This window comes from Saimiri boliviensis, chromosome 2 (genome assembly GCF_048565385.1).
Source record: "Saimiri boliviensis isolate mSaiBol1 chromosome 2, mSaiBol1.pri, whole genome shotgun sequence".
In the NCBI taxonomy this organism is placed as follows: Eukaryota; Metazoa; Chordata; class Mammalia; order Primates; family Cebidae; genus Saimiri; species Saimiri boliviensis.
In genome coordinates this window covers 239,025,160-239,046,649 of record NC_133450.1, presented here as the reverse complement: position 1 = coordinate 239,046,649, position 21,490 = coordinate 239,025,160, and the positions used below count along the sequence as shown (strand labels likewise).

General features: G+C 44.6%; 1 protein-coding gene across 7 annotated transcripts in view; it reads right to left on the bottom strand.

The window, feature by feature from the left end:
- Positions 1 to 21,490, bottom strand: part of SLC35D2 (solute carrier family 35 member D2) — a 62,518-nt gene that overhangs the window by 11,217 nt on the left and 29,811 nt on the right. For 6 of the 7 annotated variants that reach the window (XM_039475246.2, XM_074395591.1, XM_074395595.1 and 3 more), the window contains 5 exons: positions 21,120 to 21,191; positions 19,824 to 19,892; positions 15,577 to 15,679; positions 14,209 to 14,301; positions 7,856 to 7,923 (listed from right to left, as the gene is read on the bottom strand). In XM_039475246.2, the coding sequence (XP_039331180.1) occupies positions 7,856 to 7,923; positions 14,209 to 14,301; positions 15,577 to 15,679; positions 19,824 to 19,892; positions 21,120 to 21,191 (405 nt within the window). The remainder of the gene's footprint in view (positions 1 to 7,855; positions 7,924 to 14,208; positions 14,302 to 15,576; positions 15,680 to 19,823; positions 19,893 to 21,119; positions 21,192 to 21,490) is intronic. The other variant, XM_074395593.1, reaches the window with a different exon arrangement.

The window sequence follows — 21,490 nt, the reverse complement described above, 5'->3', positions numbered from 1 at the left end:
TGGCTCCTTGTTTGTTATTCTCTTCCCTCATTTTCTTTCATGTCTCCATTATTAAGGACAATTATAGGCATACCCATATTTAGACTGCATTCTAGCCCGGGCAATAAAGCAATACCCCCATCCTCTCTCCTTCTTCCTCTTTCTCTTTCTTCCTCTTCTTTATTCTTTTTTTAAAAAAAAAAAAAAAAAAAAAAAGAGACGGGGTTTCACCATGTTGGCCAGGCTGGTCTCAAACTCCTGACCGCAAACGATCTGACTGCCTTGGCACCCCAAGGTGCTGGGATAACAGGCGTGAGCCATCCCGCCTGGCCTGCTTTTCTTTTTTTTTTCTTAACCTGAAAAATGTGCCTTAGAAGTGGTTTTTTCCACACAGGTCTTACTGCATTCTTTCTTTAAAAAAAAAAAAAAAAAAAAAACTAAAAAAAATTTTAAAAAACCAAAACATTATTTGTGACTTTTAAGGGCAGAAATTCTAAAGGACTGAATAATTTGGCAGGAGAGATTTATGCTTTGTTGCCCAGGCTGGAGTGCAGTGGCTCAATCTTGGCTCACTGCAACCTCTGCCTCCTGGGTTCAAGCAATTTTCTCTTGCCTCAGTCTCCCAAGTAGCTGGGACTACAGGCACACGCCACCACACTCAGCTGATTTTTTGTATTTTTTTAGTAGAGATGGGGTTTCACCGTGTTGCCCAGGCTGGTTGCAAACTCCTGAGCTCAGGCAATCCACCCACCTCGGCCTCCCAAAGTTCTGGGGTTACAAACATCAGCCACCGCTCCTGGACACATAGACTTTTTCTAGAGACAGGCTCTCCCTCTGTCGCCCAGGCTGGAGTGGAGTGCTGCCATCACTGCTCACTGCAGCCTCAAACTCCTGGGCTAGAGCAATCCTCCTGCCTCAGCCCCCTGAGTAGCTGGAACCACAAGAACACACCACCACATTTGGTTACTTTTTTCTGTAGAGATGGGTTCTCATATGCTTCCCAGGCTGGTCTCAAACTCCTGGCCTCAAGTGATGCTCCCACCTCAGCCTCCCAAAGCACTGGGGCTACGGGCATGAGCCACTGTGTCTGGCCTAGATTTCTTACATTTCTCACCTGCATTTTCTCATCTATTATCTTCAAAACACTCCTGCACTGGTCCTTGGAGAGTGGGCTGTGGGCTCCGAATTTTGTAAGCACAAGCTGTCCGTTTGCAAGTTTGATTATTGTTCAGTCATTGCAATTAAGCCATGTTCTGCTTTTGCAGCACCAATAATAACTAGCTTTTAAACTGTTATGTTTCACAGCCCTTTTGTGAGGGAACATTTTCATGGACCTCTTCTGTTGTGTTGTTAGGAATACAGTAAGAAGGAATGATATTTGGCTTCCTCAGTAGAGGAATCTATATTAGGGTTCCCCAATAGAATACATAGGTAAGTGAGAGGGAATTTATCAGGGGAATTGGCTCCCACAATGATGGAGGCTAAAAAGTCCCAAGACAGGCCAGCTGCAAGCTGGAATCCCTGAGATGCCGGTAGCGTGGCTTAGACCAAGCCCAAAGGCCTCAGAATGAGAGAAGCCTTCGGTGTAACTCTCAGTGCAAGGCCAAAGCCCTCCTGACCACACGCTGGTGGAAGCCCGAGATTCCCAAGGCCAGTGAACCGGGAGTTCTGATGTCCAAGGCAGCAGAAGAAAGTCTGTCCCAGCTTTCAAAGAGGGATGGATTTGCCTTCTGTATTTGATCTCTCTGCACCCATGGCCAATTGGCTGGTGCCTGCCAGCCACGAGGGCAGATCCTCCCACCTGGTCCACTCAGACTTGCATGCCAATCTCCTGTGGAAACCCCCGCCCACAGACACACACCTAAAATAACGCTTCACCAGGTTTCCAGGTATTCCTTAATCCAGTCGAGTTGATACCTGAAATTAACTCCACGATTCCCTGCTTGTCAACCCGGCACCCACATGCATCGCCTTAAACCACACTTGGTTTCCCAGTGAAGACAATAACAAAGGAATTGTGTTATTTAGTTGCATCCATGATGTAACCATCCTGCATACAACCAAATACACAATCCCTTCCCCAGAATTCAGCTTTCAGGATTTTAACATTTGAGATTTTACTCCTTCAGAATTATACTTTTTGGAACTTAAGATTTTGGGGGGGTTATGGCATTCAGAATAGTGTTGTGAAAGGAAAATTAACCAGGACCCCAGACTCATGATGCCAAAGGAAGAAGTCTGGAAACCGAGTCACACAAAAACTCCTTCCATTTTGTTCCTAAGTAGATAGCTGCTAAGAAACAGGGTCCCATATTTCCCCAGGTGGCCTCCCTCACAAATCACTCACAAGGAAATTCCTTGCAGCTCCCAAAATCTTTGCCCCAAAACAGAATTCTGCTGAATTTCACCCTGATTTTCTTTTTTTTTTTTTTTTTCTTGAGACAGAGTCTTGTGATATCACCCAGGCTGGAGTGCAACGGCACAGTCTTGGCTCACTGCAACCTCCACCTCCCGGGTTCAAATGATTCTCCTGCCTCAGCCTCCCAAGTAGCTTGGACTACAGGTGCACACCACCACGCCTGGCTAATTTTTGTATATTTAGTAGAGACAGGGTTTTGCCATGTTGGCCAGGCTGGTCTTGAACTCCTGGCCTCAAGTGATCTGCCTACCTCAGCCTCCCAAAGTGCTGGGATTACAGGCGTGAGCCACCAGGCCGGGCTGATAATGTAAATGTTTAGCTTATCTTAAGCAGGTACTGGACGGAACTAGAAATCATCCCTCCACCCACTCCAAGACAAATGCATGATGGCCTCCTCCTCCTCTGTGCTTGCGTTTATCTTATGTAAAATGTAGATTTGCTGAAATCCCGGCCAATGAATAACTGTTCCCCAACCCCTCCTTTCACAGGTAACATGTGGATTCAGTGAGCACTAATCAAAGTCTTGCCAGAATGTAAGCACTCACCTCCCAACACACCCTCCCTCTCTGTTTTCCTTTTTCCCTGCCCCCGCTTTCCCCGCCACGCTTTGCCCTTTAAATACTGAAATCCTCAACCCCCTCCTGGGAAAAAGCACAGGCCACAGATCCTACTGTGACTCGTGTCTCTTTTTCCCCAAGTGCATCCTCAATCAACCTTGGAAGAATGAACCTCTAAATGGATTGAGACCTGTCTCAGACACTTTTTGGTTTACAGCAGGGGTCCCCAAGCCCCAGGCCGCAGACCCCTACCAGTCCACAGCCAGTTGGGAACCATTACTGCCTGAGCCCCGCCTCCTGTCAGATCAGGGATGGCATTCACTCTTGCAGGAGCGCAAAGCCTACTGTGAACGGTGCGTTTGAGGCATGTAGGCTGCGTGCTCCGTAGGAGAATCTAATGCCTGACGATCTGAGGTGGAACAGTTTCATCTCAAAACCAACCTTACCCATCCTCCATCCACGGACAAATTGTCTTCCAAGAAACCAGCCCGTAGTGCCAAAAAGGTTGGGGGCTGCTGGTTTATGCAGTCTTTCAGGATCGTGGTTTGCACGGGCCCTTCCACCATTCTATCGACTTCTTAACAAAACTTTTCAAAGTATAATAATTTTTTAGGGCCGGGCGCGGTGGCTCAAGCCTGTAATCCCGCACTTTGGGAGGCCGAGGCGGGTGGATCACGAGGTCAAGAGATCGAGACCATCCTGGTCAACATGGTGAAACCCCGTCTCTACTAAAAATACAAAAAAATTAGCTGGGCATGGCGGCGCGTGCCTGTAATCCCAGCTACTTGGGAGGCTGAGGCAGGAGAATTGCCTGAACCCAGGAGGCGGAGGTTGCGGTGAGCCGAGATCGCGCCATTGCACTCCAGCCTGGGTAACGAGAGCGAACCTCCGTCTCAAAAAAAAAAACAAATAAATAAATAATTTTTTAATTATATTTCCAACTCAGGATACAGGTTTGCTGGCTGAAAAATGCAAGTCTGAAATGCAAACCTGAATGAGGTGATAATAAGTAAGAGGCTGAGTGCGCTCGAGAACACAGCACCAGTTTCCAAAACCAAGCATGTGCTGAGAGGCTTACTATGGAGATGCAGACGATCAGATCCTAGCGTACTTTGACTGAGAAACTGTAAGAAAGCAGGATTCTGAAGCCGCGGAAGTTTTCTTGCAGTGCGGTTTCAGACTTAAAACTTCACCATTAAAGGTAAAGTTCACGTTGGCTGGGTGTGATGCCTCACGCCTATGATCCCAGCACTTGGGGAGGCCAAGGCAAGCAGATCACCTGAGGTAAGGAGTTCAAGACCACCCTGGCCAACATGGTGAAACTCCATCTCTACCAATAATAAAAAATTAGCCGGACATTGTGGCACATGCATTTTGAAACCCTAACTACTTGGCAGGCTGAGGCAGGAGAATCACTGGAACCCAGGAGGTGGAGATCGCAGTGAGCCAAGATCATGCCACTGCGCTCCAGTCTGGGCGATAGAGCGAGACTCTATCTCAAAAAAAAAAAAAAGTAAAGTTCATGTAAAAGAAGGAAAACTGTTAAAGCCAAGAGCAGTAGGTAGAGCCAAATCTAGCTGGAGTGAAAAGAAGATAGCCAAAAATCAACAGGCTGGGCTAAGAAACAGAAATATTAACAAAAGCAGCATTTCTTATTGGACATGTTCTGTGAGTCTAGCGTTGGCCTCAGTCTTCTTCATCATGACTCATTCAGTCCACACGACCACACCCTAAGAATCAGGTACTTTCACTAGTTCCCATTTTAAAGATAAGGAAATTGAGGCTCAGAAAGGTTAAGTAACTGATCAAAGGACCCAGAGCTAGTAAGTGGCAAAGCTGGGATTCAAACCCAGGCCATTCCATTCCAAGATTCAGGCACTTAACGATTGGAATGGGGCCATGATCTTAGTGTCCTCAAAAGACCCACTTTAGGGCTGGGCGCCGTGACTCATGCCTATAATCCCAGCACTTTGGGAGGCCAAGGCAGGAGGATCACCTGAGGTCAGGAGTTCAAGACCAGCCTGGCCAACATAGTGAAACCCTGTCTCTACTAAAAATACAAAAATTAGCCAGGCGCAGTGGCGGGTGCCTATAATCCCAGCTACTCGGGAGGCTGAGGCAGGAGAGTCTCTTGAACCCAGGAGGCTGAAGTTACAGTGAGCAGAAACTGCACCACTGCACTTCAGCCTGGGTGACAAGAGTAAGGCTGCATCTTAAAAAAAAAAAAAAACAAAAAAAACCCCACTTTGGAAACTGACATCCATCTTGTTTCATCGAACTTGAGTAAACCTGAAATGTTACGATTTCATCATTTTTACTGATTTACTTATAATTACTATACCTTTATGAATTTCCATTTTCTAAAATGACTACTGATAAAATATTGATCATTCTTATCAAAAGGGCATTTGTTTTTGAAGAAACACATTATTAAATGGGGAAGAAAAAGTATGACATTGTAGACAAATGGGGTCAAGGCTCTCACGGGCAAGCCCTGGAGAGGGACAGCTCACCGCAAGGATGCCTGCCCTCACCCAATGAGGACAGCTGACCCCACAGGGTCCACTTCTTGATTTCCTGCGTGGAATGGTTAAAGGGCAAAGTGCATGTTGAAAACAAAAAACAAACAAAAACACCCAACATCTCGTCCAGTTTACAATGACAGGAGGAGACAGAAACTTCGCTCTACTGTTCACAGATGAATATGGGCTTAGCCAAGGAAAGGTGCTAGTCTAAGTCTGTATGCTATGGGTTGACTTCTTATTTTTCAATTAGAGTGAAAAATACGAGATGGTTTGGCAAAGGGTGACTCGCAAACATGGCTTCGATTTTTTTTTTCAAGGTTAAATGTTCTCAGTCAACAACTGGGAAAACTACAGGTATTTAACTAAACTTATGCTTCCAACAATGGCTAAGTGCTCTAAGGCAGCAGTCCCAAACCTTTTCGGCACCAGGGACTGGTTTTGTGGAAGACAATTTTTCCACAAATGAGGGGGAAGTTCGACCTGGGGCCAAACTCTAGGGAAAGGAGGGGATACTGAGCCCAGACTCTCAAAAGGCCTGAAGGGGCCGAGGTCTGGAGCAACCAGCAGAAGCACATTCAACTTGTCCCTCTAGAAAACTGTTCTTGAATTCCCAATTTCAGCTCAAAGGACTGATCAAGATCAAGCAAAATTGGCTGGGTGTGGTGGCTCATGTCTGTAATTCCTGCATTTTAGGAGTCTGAGCGGGGAGGATCACCTGAGGACAGGAGTTCGAGACCACCCTGGCCAACGTGCCAAAACTCCGTCTCTACTAAAGATACAAAAATCAGCCAAGTGTGGTGGCAGGCACCTGTAATCCCAGCTACTCGGGATGCTGAGGCAGGAGAATCGATTGAACTCAAAAGGCAGCGGTTACAGTGAGCCAAGATTATGCCCCTGGACTCCAGCCTGGGTGACAGAGACACTCCCTCAAAAAAAAAGAAAAGATTTAAGCAAAATCCTACAATCACAGGTCACCAAACACAGAAGAAAGCAAATCACAGTGAACATCACCTGAAACAAAAACCTACCTACCTAAATTCTCAAGAGCTGTAGATGCTGGGATTGTCAGATACAGAATATAGAATAGCTGTGCGTGACACCTAAAGAAATAAAAGGCGCAGCTGGCCAGGCACGGTGGCTCATGCCTGTAATCCCAGCACTTTGGGAGCCTGAGGCAAGCAGATCACCTGAGGTCAGTAGTTCGAGACAAGCCTGGCCAACATAGTGAAACCCTATCTCTACTAAAAATACAAAAAAAACAGCCAGGTGTGGTGGCAGGTGCCTGTAATCCCACCTACTTGGGAGGCTGAGGCAGGAGAATCGCTTGAATCCGGGAGGCAGAGGTTGCAGTTAGCTGCGATCACACCACTGCACTCCAGCCTGGGTGACAGAGCGAGACTCCAACTCAAAAAAAAGAAAACGTTGGCCGGGCACGGTGGCTCACGCCTGTAATCCCAGCACTTTGGGAGGCCAAGGCGGGCAGATCATGAGGTCAAGAGACTGAGATCATCCTGGCCAACATGGTAAAACCCCATCTCTACTAAAAAATACAAAAATTAGCTGGGCATGGTGGCACGTGCCTATAGTCCCAGCTACTTGGGAGGCTGAGGCAGGAGAATTGCCTGAACCCAGGAGGCAGAGGTTGCAGTGAGCCGAGATCCCGCCACGGCACACCAGCCTGGTGCCTGGCGACAGAGCAAGACTCTATCTTAAAAAAAAAAAAAAAAAAAAAAAAAAATTCAAGATAAAAAAAGCCCAACTGTTGGACAGTAGAATAGCCTGGATGTCTCTCTTTAGAAATTTTCCTGACTATAGCAGGTACAGCGCTATGGGAAATGGCTGTCATAGCCACACAATGACGTGAAGCAGGGATCTTGAAAAACTAAGGACATGGTGACAAAGACAAAAATGTATTACTGCCAGCCATGGTGGCAAGAGCCTGTAGTCCCAGCTAACCAGGAGGCTATGGCAGGAAGATTGCTTGAGCCCAGGAGTTTGAGTCCAGACTAGGCAACACAGTGAGACCTCATCTCTCTATTTAAAAAAAAAAAAAAAAAATCCTCGGCATCGAACTTGAAATGTCCCCTGACTTCATTTCAGACAAACTTTCAGAAATCAATCGGCAACATCATATTTTGGAGAACGGGACATTAGCGTGACTTTCAGAAACAACAGTTTTATGCTTGCTCCTGGTCTTTTGGGCTGGGTTTCCAGGTATCCCAGGTCCAGCCACCTCCCTTGCTGCAGGGAGGTGACTTTCCAGAGAAAGTCAGAAACACAAAGGGATTCTGACAGAATAAACAGAGGCACATCTTGATTTGACTTGTCAAGAGATAACTGTCGACCAATGCTTCTACTTATCTAAGGTTTCTTACCCCAGAAAGCAGGAAAGGAGAAACTGTAGGATAAACAGAACATTCTTCCATTGGTTGAATTCAGTAGCCTATTATTAAAAAAGAAAAAAGCTAATGATTAGGTTAATTACATTGCAGTTTAAATTTATTGGTTTTACCAAACTGCATTTTGATACAGGAACCATTTTCCCAAACAGAAAATATAATGCTAAAAATCCCAGGTGATACTAGTTACGTGATGTTGGGCAAATTAGTTTTCTTCCCTGAACCTCAGATTCACTTTGCATTGAACTTGAAATGTCCGCTGACTCCATTTCAGACAAACTTTCAGAAATCAATCGGCAACATCATATTTTGGAGAATGGGACATTAGCATGACTAATCTCCATTTGCAGAATGGAGATTAAAAATTAGATTATTTTTAGGCCGGGCGTGGTGGCTCAAGCCTGTAATCCCAGCACTTTGGGAGGCCGAGGCGGGTGGATCACAAGGTCGAGAGATCGAGACCATCCTGGTCAACGTGGTGAAACCCCGTCTCTACTAAAAATACAAAAAACTAGCTGGGCGTGGTGGCGCGTGCCTGTAATCCCAGCTACTCAGGAGGCTGAGGCAGGAGAATTGCTTGAACCCAGGAGGCAGAGGTTGCGGTGAGCCGAGATCGCGCCATTGCACTCCAGCCTGGGTAACAAGAGCGAAACTCCGTCTCAAAAAAAAAAAAAAAAAAAAAATTAGATTATTTTTAAAAAGAAAGCCTTCCTCAAAATGCTGATATAAGGACGGAATGAAATTGTTTAGGGCTGTGCAGACGACCAGCACAAAATCCTGATGGCTATTATTGCTGATTCATGGACTTTATACATCTTTGCTAATTTAATTTGTGGTCCCAAATTCAAGGTTGGGTTTACTTTTTATAAATAATTTCAGAAGAAAGTTTATTATCTCTCCCTCTTTTTCTTTTTTTCTTTCTTTTTTGAGACCAGGTCTTGCTCTGTCACCCAGGCTGGAGTGCAGTGGTGTGATCATGGCTCACTGGAGCCTCTGTCTCCTAGGATCAATCAATCCTCCCACCTCAGCCTCTTGAGTAGCTGGGACTACAGGCACAAGTCACCATGTCTGGCTAATTTTTTTTTTTTTTTTTTTTTTTTAGTAGACAGGGTCTTGCCATGTTGCCCAGGCTGGTCTCAAATTCCTGGGCTTGAGTGATCTGCCTGCCTTGGCCTCCCAAAGTACTGCAATTACAGCCATGAGCCACCACACCCAGCCAGAAAGTTAATTCTTAATTAATAATGTGGGCAAGAAAAGTTTAAGTTCAAGCACTTTGGGAGGCTGAGGCGGGCAGATCATCAGGAGGTCAGGAGTTCGATAACAGTCTGGTTAACATGGTGAAACTCCATTTCTACTAAAAATACAAAAAACTAGCCAGGCGTCAGGGTGCCCACCTGCAATCCCACCTACTGGGGAGGCTGAGGCAGGAGAATCGCTTGAACCCAGGAGGCAGAGGTTGCAGTGAGCCAAGATCTCGAATTGCACTCCAACCTGGACAACAACAGTGAAACTCCATCTCCATAAATAAATAAATAAATAAATAGAAATAATTAAAGGTAACTAACAATAAAGCCCTTCTTCCTTTAGATTTACTAGGGCCATAAAAGTGTATTGGAATATGAGTCTTTTTCACTTTGTACTCAGGGTTGTTTAATCAGGAAAAAAAAAGTCCTATTATTCATCCCTATACTGGATGTACTTTGAACCTACTGCAGTGATTCAAATACTAAAGAAAGCACCCACTGAGCATTTTCCAAGGGCCTAATTTGTTAACAAGAGAAGCTGTCATCTCTGACTTGGTTCATCTGAGATAGAATGAGGCACTGTTAACAGATCTATTGACTGTTAAGTCCAAAGTCTTGGATTCCCCGAAGAGTGAGTCACACACGTATTTACCACAATCTCTCATACTCTCCACCTCTCCTCGTCCCAGTTAACCAGGGAAAATGACTCATCAAGTTTCTTTCCATTAACAAGAGAAGTTAACATTTTGCTCTAATTCATTAATTAGCTTTCAGAACAGTCCAACCAAACTTGGTAAACAAAAAGCAATCTTATATTACAGGCTAACACACCTAATGGCATAAATTCATTTCTTTTTTCTATTTGGCTTGCAATCTAAAATAAATTCCGCCATGGTCAAAGTGACCAACGGGAAGAAGTCTGCCCTTTTGCCTACAGGGTTGATGGCTTTTTTCTTGCAGATTACAGTGAGTGTCTCATATATTTTGGCCTGTCTTGTCATACAGTACTTTTAAAAAAACTAGTCAAACTTTTGGGGCCAGGTGCAGTGGCTCACACCTGTAATTACAGCACTTTGGAAGGCTAAGGTGGGCGGATTACCTGAGGTCAGGAGTTAGAGACCAGCCTGGCCAACATGGTGAAACCCCGTCTCTACTAAAAATACGAAAATTAGCTGGGCATGGTGGCGCGCTCCTGTAATCCCAGCTACTCGGAAGGCTGAGGCAGGAGAATCGCTTGAACCTGGGAGGTGGAGGCTGCAGTGAGCCGAGTTCACACCACTGCATTCCAGCCTGGGTTCAAGTGATTAGCCTGCCTTGGCCTCCCAAAGTACTGGGATTACAGGCATGACCCACCACACCCAGTCAAAAAGTTTATTCTGAATTAATAATGTTGGCAAGGAAAATTTAAGTTCATAAACTGTTTTCAAGAACTTTTACATGCTTAGGCGACACTCCTCCATCTCAAAAAAGAAAAAAAAAAAAAAACTAGTAAATTTTTTAACTCCATGACTTGTACTTTGTCATTTTTTATAGAAGGCCTTTTCTTATGGTTATAACTATACTCTTATTTTCTTCTAATTATATTTTTTCTGATAGGTTTTTTAAAACAAATCATATAGTTAGCACTTTGGTCATTCTGGAATCTCGACGATTAGCAATCCTTCTGGGGGCTCTAAGGCACTTAGAGAAATTCTAAAGGAACTTCTATTTGAAATCTTTGGAGTCTGGTCAAATAGAAGAGGCTAGATAGGGTATATATTGGGATATTCCAGTACCACAAGCCAGAATAGGAGGAGGATATTCTCCTAAAGCTTTAGGATTTAATAAATCAAAGTATATGTCAGCCAGGTGCAGTGGCTCACCCCCGTAACCCCAGCACTTTGGGAGGCCGAGGGAGGTGGATCACTTGAGGTCAGAAGTTCAAGACCAGCCTGGCCAACATGGTGAAACCCCATCTCTACTAAAAATACAAAAATTAACCAGGCGTGGTGGTGCATGCCTGTAACCTCAGCTACTCGGGAGGCTGAGGCAGGAGAATGGCTTCAACCTGGAAGGTGGAGGTTGCAGTGAGCTGAGATTGCGCCACTGCAGTCCAGCCTGGGTAACACAGTGAGACTCTGTCTCAAAAAAAAAAAAAAAAAAAGTGCCACCTGGGAGGATCACTTGTTCCCAAGAGGTCAAGACTGCAGTTGCCATGACAGCCCGGACAACAGAATGAGACTCTGTCTCAAAAAAATACAATAAAATAAATAAAAATGAAGTCTATGTTAGGTCTCTTGTACTTTATATAAGGGAGGGATATGTTTTTCACACACTTTTCATAGACAAATAAAGTAATTGAGATGACATTGGAGGATGTGTTTCTAGAGCAGGAGCACCTGGATTGACCACCTGCTATCCTTGGGAAGACATTTAAACACAGTGCCCCAGACGCTTTGCCTATACGATGGAAATAGTAACGGGACCTTCTCTTCTGTTGTGGAAATGCAGTGAGACGGTTCATGAACAATGCTTTGAAAAATGTCTGACATAAGCCCTCAACAAATATTAGCTAGTATTATTATTACATGAGAAAGTAGAAGCATTCTGCATGATGATCATTTCAGGCAGGCGGAAACTTTTGAAAACACCATGCTACAAGTTTAGAAGTCAAGGAGATTGACATGAGAACACTTATATCTTCTGAAACAACGTTATATATTATTAACATAATACACCTAATCTATTTTACTCCTAAAGTACATAAAATTCAGTTTCTGGTCACTTATGCCTTTCACAGTGTTGTTCCCATGGGGAAATGTGCTTTTAATCCCAAGAAAATGTTTTAACAATCTTTAGGAGTTTCTAGATTTCTATGTCTGGAGATATATATATAGCCAGAATTTCAGAACAGATAAACTGCAGTGATAAAAAAATAAAAATTTAAATTTAAAAAAAGAAACTTGTGGCCGGACGCAGTGGCTCAAGCCTGTAATCCCAGCACTTTGGGAGGCCGAGGTGAGTGGATCACAAGGTCAAGAGATCGAGACCATCCTGGTCAACATGGTGAAACCCCGTCTCTACTAAAAATACAAAAAATTAGCTGGGCATGGTGGCACGTGCCTATAATCCCAGCTACTCGGGAGGCTGAGGCAGGAGAATTGCCTGAACCCAGGAGGCGGAGGTTGAGGTGAGCCGAGATCGTGCCATTGCACTCCAGCCTGGGTAACAAGAGCGAAACTCCGTCTCAAAAAAAAAAAGAAAGTTGTTTTTATAATAATGAAAGAAGACAAGCCACTAGGACCACTACATTAAGAGTTCAAAATTTTTCTTTTTTTCTTTTTTTTTTTTTTTTTTGAGACGGAGTCTCACTCTGTCACCCAGGCTAGAATACAGTGGTACAATCTCCGCTCACCGAAACCTCTGCTTCCTGGGTTCAAGTGATTCTTCTGCCTCAGCCTCCCAAGTAGCTGAGATTATAGGCACGTGTCACCATGCCCGGCTACTTTTTGTATTTTACTACCTAAAATACTCTACAAGACGGGGGTTTCATCAGGTTGGCCAGGCTGGTCTCAAACTCCTGACCTCAGGTGATCCACCTGCCTCGTCCTCCCAGAGTGCTGGGATTACAGATGTGAGCCACACCACCTGGCCAAGAGTTCATAACTCTGTTCTGTGTAATGCTGCTGGCACTGACTCAGTTTACAATTGATTGATGGTAGCTGAAAAACAAATACTGCGTTTTCAGATATCCTGCCCTGCTCATTCCTAGGAGAGAGGTGCAGGTGCCTGCTTTATCTTCCAACGCGGAATTAACAGGGAGGCCCAGGTTCACAATGTTCTCACTAACCTGAAACAGAGAGCTCTTTATTGAGGTTGGTGCCACTTGGTGGTTTTCCATATAAACCCGTGAAAATGGCTGTTTATGTCCGGGGACGAGGCTGCTAAGCCCTTCTGCTGATCCCTCCTTCCGGGAAGGGAACTGACAAGTGAGAAAGCCCAGCTGGAGAAAGAACCACCAGCCGCCCAGGTTCAGAGTCACTCCGACCCTAAAAGGGCCGCAAATGGATGACGTTCAACAGGTGTGCGTCACACACCCATGCTGATCGCTAAATACGGAAACGGGGTCCTGTGCGAAGGTGAATGGGTGCTGCCCCAGCCTCGAGCCAGCAATGCGGGCTTACCACCTGGCTGGGCAGGGCTGTGTCTGGAGTTGAGTCTGTGGGTGGAGGCCCCGCTGAGGAGGGTCTTACTCATCACACTCGTTTCTCAGATTCAGTTACACATCCAGCAAAATTCTCAGAGGCTGTGTGGTCCGTGACTTCCTGAAGAAGTCTGGGCTTGCACCCTGAAGGGTGGGCACTGTGGCTGTCACTATGGTGAATGTCCATACCTCCTAAGAGACGTGGCCTCCACCACCCCACCGGGCCTCGGATCTTACTACTGTTTCTCCGTTTGATTTGTCTCTCAGCAGCAGCAGATAGGGTTACCAGGGCAAATACTGAAGGGACACCACCTTCCCAAAATTCGAATGTGCATCCTGGAATATTTAGAGGTCAAATGGCGTGATGGCAGGGATAGGTTTCAAAATACTCCAGAGGGACAAAAACGTGCAGGTAGAGGAGAACAGATAAAATAAGATAGAAAAACGTCAAGGTGTTGAAGCTGGGGGTGGGTCTGTGACAACTCATTGAATTATTCTATTTTGTGCATGTTTCAAAATGTCCATAATACACAGTCACACAAATTAAAAAAAAAACCCTAGTTTTTGAAACTATCAAAATCCCCTTCTAGGGTAAGTAGCTCTCCCAGGGCCCCCACATTAGCAAAGGGGGATACAGAACTCAAACTCAGATTCTTATTGCTGTTTTCCAAAAAGTTCCAAGTCCAGAGTTCTTGGCCCGCCTTGATACGTGGCCAAGGATGCATGCCAATGCAAGAGTATTGCCAAAAGGTGTTGTTAGGAATACCAAACACCTTCCTCTGACACACCGTTCCTGGCAGTCCTAGCTACCTCGACACGTTTTATTTCAGTGCATACCAAATGTGAAATATTAAACTTTCTAAAGCCGGCTAAGGAAGACAGGAATGATTGTATCAGCTCACCTGCCGCAGGTCTCCCGTGGAGACACTAATAATCAGAGTTGGGATGATCATGAAGCAGGCGTTGTAGAAAAGCACCCCATATTTCCCCAGCTCCTGCAAAAACAGAAACAAAAAAGAAAACCACTCAATTTTACAGACATGAGGCATAGATTTCCTGGAGCCACTCATGCAACTGCAGATTCAGACAAAGTTAGAATACGCATTCTGAGCAACTCTATTGGAATATTTTCAGCCAATTTCTGACATAAAATGCTTCATTTTGAAGGTACTGAGATTTTGGAATAAACATTTGTTTTACACCAAAACTACAGAGAAAACATATGGCAGTGGAAAGCCTCTAGGGTCCCCTGCGTCTGCAGCATTCTGATTGTGTGGGCTTTTTAAAAGCATGTTATTCAACATGGGAATGAGGAATGAAATCAAGAACATTAAAAATGTGAATATAAACAAAACGCTTTTAAAAACATCTGCTCTTTCCGCTAGAGAACAGCAGCATTCTATATTTACATTCATTAAAGTGGCCACCCCACTTCACCATTTTCAAAAAAGGATCACATATTGTGATTCGCAAAAGACAACAAGCCAGTTTTTGTAAAACTGCCACCATTAAAAAAAAAAAGCCATTCGGGGGGAGGGGTAAAAAAAAAAGCAGTGGAGATTAAAAAAAAAAAAAAAAAAAAAGCTCATGGAAATAAGCCTGTTGGTCAGAGTGAACTCCCTCATCCAACACAAAGAGCTTGGAACAAAGAAACACAGGCCTGACTCATCCTCCCCGGCTTCCTGTTAACAGCTGGGGGGGAGGGGGGAGGGACGGGGCCTCCACGTGACAGTCAGACACACAAAAGCAGAGCTCCTCTGCCCCAGCCCCTCGTCATCAGACGCAGCAGCTATTGCCGGAGGGGACCTTACAAATTATCCATTCCAGTCATTTCACTCCACAGGTGAGGAAACCAAAGTTTGGAGAAGTTACGGTTCAAAGTCACAACAGCCAGTAGGCGGCAACACTTGTGTCTGTAAACCCACATCTCCAGACCCCAAACTGGTGCTCTCAGAACAAACACCGTGACTCCTGACCTTGCCTTGGTCACTGATAATGCTGGCATAAAAATTAATTTGCCTGTCAAAATCATCTCTTTTTATATATTCTGAGTGTGCATCTAAACTACTGGCTTTGCCCATCCTATCTCATTTTCATCCAAAATTTTGCAAATAATAAGAACTTATACAGATAATTAAAAAGAATTCGTAATTTACAGGTCATATTATATAGGTTAAGTAACGGACCAGCTGTACACATTCATTTTCACTTTGCATATTATTCTAGGGGCCAGATGATACAGCCAAAACGCCATAGGCAAGATCTGATACCTTTGGGTCCATTTTCTGTTTGGTATAAACTCCATTTGCTGCTGTGAAGATATCATTCAGGAATACAAAAATATAGCCTTCTAAGTTAAAAGCGAGGTCAGACCTGGGAAGGAGACCACAAAAGGAGAATGATTATTCAAAAACTCACAATTTGGCCTCCAAGCCAGCCTGTTCTATCTTTTGCTAATCAAACCCGCCTTTCTGTGGCACACTTTCCCCGCTTTGTGGTAGTGAATGGTTAATTCCTCTGCTTTGCCTCCAGAGACAAAAACCAAAACGGCCATCAGGTGGCTTCCGTTCCATTGTGAATGGCTTAAAACCAGAGGGACACTAACCATCTTCCTTCAACTGCAACCCCTTTCTTTGGCTAGCTGACGAATCCGCATAATAATCGGTGAGCCCTGACTTTCCGAAGGGGAGTCATTCGCCCCAACCCACCCAGGGGCTTTGCTTATTGTAGAGAACAGTTCCAACCCCAGGGTGCAGCCAGTGAGGGGCAGCTGGGCAGAGACTGGGTGGGAGGGGTCGTGTGAGACAGCGTCACCTCCATCTGGACCAAACCGCACCCTGTCCACCAAAATGGCCAGGCAGGTATCCATCCTTCTATGTTACCCCTCTAAGGCTCCTTTCTTCCCATTCTTTTGAAAGATCCCATTTCCATGGTAAATAGCACCAGCGTAAAACATCTGGGAGCTATGTCAGGAAGGACGGACGCACAGGAGCTCACCGCCTGCACTGGGTCCTTGCAAACAGTGCTAGACCCATGTCATAATTCAGAACTATACATTGCCAGGGAGGAAAGCCTTTTCCCGCACCCCCTTAGGTTCAGTGCCTGCGGGCCCGCTAATTTAACTGACAAAAGACAGATTAACAGGAGAAACGGAATACACATCTTATTAATATGTTCCCCGGAGTTCACAGAAAAGAAGTGAAACTCAAAGAAACAGTTAGACTTGGGGACTTATGTTTTAACAAAGGAAAGAGGATTTGGGCTTCAAGGGACAAATAAATTGTGTAATGATTAAAAAGTAACTAGGAAATCTACGGTGGAAATGATGAATGAGAAGGGTTATTTAAGGGTTTGTTTATGCAGATGAATCGCAGGGCTGACCCTCCGTTCAGTATAGGAATTGCTTCCCTCTTGCTGAGATGGGAGAAGGGACCCCCTTCACAATGGGAAATTGATACCATTATCAATTAAATGGCTTTTTAGGCAGAAAGGAGAAGGCAGCAAACTTCCTGCATCTGTTGATTCTTAACTGTCCTCAGCTCAAAAGAATCCTGATCCCATAGTGGCATATTTTGCAGTGGCATATCCTGAATCTTCTTCAATGTCAAAATAAGATTATCTCTAACCAAAGAGAATGAAACAGAGAGCAAAAATTGTACCAAACTCTGAACGCAAATTAAACTAGATGTTGGCTTCAGGCTTCCACACATTATTATCTACAAATATATTTGTGAAAAGGGATTAATTTTAGGTCATCCTAAGTCAGAATTCTCTCTCAGTCACAGTTTAAAAAAAAAAAAAAAAAGGATTGGCCGGGCGTGGTGGCTCAAGCCTGTAATCCCATCACTTTGGGAGGCCGAGGCGGGTGGATCACGAGGTCAAGAGATCGAGACCATCCTGGTCAACATGGTGAAACCCCGTCTCTACTAAAAATACAAAACATTAGCTGGGCATGGTGGCGTGTGCCTGTAATCCCAGCTACTCAGGAGGCTGAGGCAGGAGAATTGCCTGAACCCAGGAGGCGGAGGTTGCAATGAGCCGAGATCGCGCCATTGCACTCCAGCCTGGGTAACAAGAGCGGAACTCCGTCTCAAAAAAAAAAAGGATTTTCTCCAAAATAAGGGTCCTCCAAATCTCTTACCTACCCACATGTGGTTCAGAGAGAAGAACAGCAGAGTCTGGCGCCCCTGAGATGGCAGAGCTGAGTGAGGGGACAGGATATGGGGGGGGGGCCCACCTCCTCAGAGAGCTGCAGGGGACCAGAAGTTCCCAGCAGTGCGGTTCCCACTCTCAGAAGCTGGGACCACTGTCAGGTGGCTTACCCACTGTTTGTTAAGGCTAGTGGCGACAGCACAGACGTTTCTGAAGAATTTACTTATTTAATCAATTACAGAAGATTTATGTAACCCCTGCAGTTGTTCCAGCGATCCTCCCACCTTAGTCTCCTGAGTAGCCGGGACTACAGGCATGTGCCACCATGCCCGGCTAATTTTTTATATATTTATTTTTGTAGGGACAGGACTCACTATGCTGCCAGGGCTGGTCTTGAACTCCTGGGCTCAAGCAATCCTGTCACCTGGGCCTCCCAAAGTGCTGGACTGTCAGAGGCATGTGAACCAGAGCAACTCCATCTTACAGGGCAGCTGGGTAAAATGAGGCTGAAGCCTACTGGGCTGCATTCCTAGACTGTTAAGGAATTCTAAGTCACAGGATGAGATAGGAGGTCGGCACAAAATACAGGCCATAAAGACCTTGTTGATTAAAAAAAAAAAAAACCTTACTGACGAAACAGGTGGCAGTTAAGGAGCTGGCCAAAAACCCATGAAACCAAAATGGCGACGAGAGTGACCACTGGTCGTCCTCATGCCACACTCCGACCAGCGCCATGACAGTTAACAAATGCCATGGCAATGTCAGGAAGTTACCTTACGTGGTCTAAAAGGGAGGCATGAATAATCCACCTCTTGTTTAGCACATCATCAAGAAATAACCATTAAAATGGGCAACCAGCAGCCCTCAGGGTGCTCTATGGAGTAGCCATTCTTTTATTCCTTTACTTTTTTTTTTTTTTTTTTTTTGAGATGGAGTCTTGCTCTCGTCACCCAGGCTGGAGTACTGTGGCGCGATCTTGGCTCACTTCAACCGCCACCTTCCAGGTTCGAGTAATTCTCCTGCCTCAGCCTCCCGTGTAGCTGGGACTACAGGCGTGCGCCACCACGCCCAGCTAATTTTTGTATTTTTTAGTAGAGACCAGGTTTCACCATGTTGGCCAGGTTGATCTCGATCTCTTGATCTCATAATCTGCCCGCCTCGGCCTCCCAAAGTGCTGGGATTATAGGCGTGAGGCACCGTGCCCGGCCTTAACTTCTTTACTCATAAAATTTCATTCCAAAAAAAGCTTATCATGACTAGACCAGGCTCTGAGCACTGCTGTCTAGTGTGTGCTGGCACTATACCCGTGGCATGAACCAGAACGCTGGGACTACAGGGCCAGCTTTCAACCCACAGCCAGGACTAGGGAACAGAAAGGTACAGGTGAAATGGAAGTAATCAACCCTAGTCTACACAATGGACTAAATACATTTATAACGACAATAAGCATGATTTTATTTTTTCTTAGAGACAGTATCTTACTCTGTTGCCCAGGCTGGAGTGCAGTGAAGCAATCATTGCTCTCTGTAACCTCCAACTCCTGGGCCCAAGAGATCTTGCCTCAACCTCCAGAGTAGCTGAGACTCCAGGCATACAACACCATGCCAGGCTAATTTTCTTTATTTTTATTTTTTTGTAGAGATAGGGTCTGCTGCCCAGGCTGGTCTTAAAACTCCTGGGCTCAAGTGATCTTTCCACCTAGGCCTCCTAAAATGCTAGGATTATAGGGTGAGCCACCACACCCAGCCTCCAGCTCAGTTTTGAACCCAGGGAATGTAACTATTCACATGCACTGTCCACCATTCTATAACAGAGGAATCTGAGCACCTGCCTGCACATGAAGCCTTAGAGTCCTCATTATTCCTTTTACAAAATAATTATTAAAGTAGTAGTTGTGCACCAGTATTGTGGCTCATATCCCAAAAATACAAATACATTTAGCATTCTACCATCGGAAATAGCCACTGCAAAGGTATCATGGAATAATAAAATATATCAGCACACAAAGGCTTTGTAAGTCTGCGATTGTTAATCACATGCCTACAAGCTTCTCGAGTAAAGTTGTGATATTGAAGGCACGCATTCGGTAAGAACCGTAGACAGTTCGCTGCTTTTTGTTAAGAAAAGCGATATTAACATCTCGCCATGCTCTCCTCATATATTCTCAGAAAGTTCCTGGCCAACATGGGACCCACTTTGACTTCCACAGGAACACATGGGGATTCCGCTAATTTCAACAGATTTGTCTCTTAGCTGCTCAATTCAGCTGCAGCCAGATGGAAAATGAAAAACTGAGGATGGGGCTGGGCCTATTGTCAAAGACACAAAGAAGTTATTGAGCAGGAGAAACAGTCCAAAGTCTTACCCAGCTGCTATGAAAGCACCAAGAACGATGGCAGAGACACTGACGATGATGCTCAGCGAATACTGCTTCCTGCAATAAACACGTGAATAAGAAAGGAAAGGGAGCAGGGAGGAGAGCATTGACATACGATTGCATTTTTTAAGCAAATTGAAAATAGACGTAAACAGCTTTATAGTTAACATCTAGTAGACTGTACTTGATGTAGAGAAAGAACTAAAGGTGCTTCAAAGTCAGACTAACTTTACATTATTTCTGAAGCAGTTTTCTTAATCTAATTACAAACTGATTTCTCAGTTCTCACTAGAGAGATATTGGGATAAAATACAGAAGCAGTCCTGCTGGTGGAGCTAGTTTGTACGGACTGAGAGTGAGTATTCAAAGATTAAGATAAAATTCAACACAAGGGCTTAAAACACTGAACCACCAACGAAAGGTTTTTTTTTGGTTTTTTGTTTGTTTGTTTGTTTGTTTTTTTGAGATGGAATCTCACTCTGTTGCCCAGGCTAAAGTGCAGTGGCGCGATCTTGGCACACTGCAACCTCCCCCTCCCGGGTTCAAGCATTTCCCTGCCTCAGCATCCCAGGTAGCTGGGATTACAGGCATCCGCCACCATGCCCAGCTGATTTCTGCATTTTTAGTAGAGATGAGGTTTCACTATCTTGGACAGACTGGTCTGGAACTCTTGACCTCATGATCCACCTGCCTTGGCCTCCCAAAGTGCTAGGATTACAGGTGTGAGCCACCGCACTCGGCCAAAATTCATTTCTAATAATCCTTCCAGCAAAATCAAGAATCACCTTTTTAGATATCAGACTAAATATCCTTGTGAGAAATTTTATACCAACAATATAAAAATTAATTTCTTCTGATATATTATAATCACTGCGTCAGAACTGACATCCCAATACCCTGCCACCTATCCTGTATGTACACATGGACAATTTCTCTTTGGCGTCCGAAAACTGGTATATATTCCATCTGGCTCAGGAAACAGGAGAAAGTTTATATACTAAACAAGTGCTGATACATATTCATGCCTGTTTTGGAGTGTTTTTCTTCTTTCTTTCTTATGATTTTTTACCATAAACATGTATTATTTGGCTACAGTAAAATTACAACTTTTAAAAAATCCCTCATTAAGTTCTTAGGGAATCCCAGAAGCAGCAACTACCGTTAAGTGAATAAACCATTTGTCCTCAAATTATTGCAACTAGCAACGGCCACTAGAATTTGCTGGGCAAAAGAAATGCAGGCGATGGGAGACACACTGGAAGAACAGAGGACAAACAAAGTCACCCGAGTATGATGGTTTCCAGCAGTAGGGTAAGTGGAATGGTGAATTTCCTGAGCACGGTGAACATCGGCAGGCTGCCAGGAAAAGAGCGAAGTATCAGACACCGGGTTGGCTGAGTGGTTTTTTCTTTTACATGTTATATATTTTTAATTAAGCTTATTAATTTTCCAAAACAATTTTCACATTTACCATCAACAAATCACATGGAATAATAAAAAAAATAATACATGGAGATTAATTTCATACCACTTTCACTTAGCAATTTATTTATTTTTTATTTTTGGTGACAGAGTCTCACTCTGTTGCCCAGGCTGCGGTGCAGTGGCGCAATCTTGGCTCACTGCAACCTCTGCCTTCCAGATTTAAGCAATTC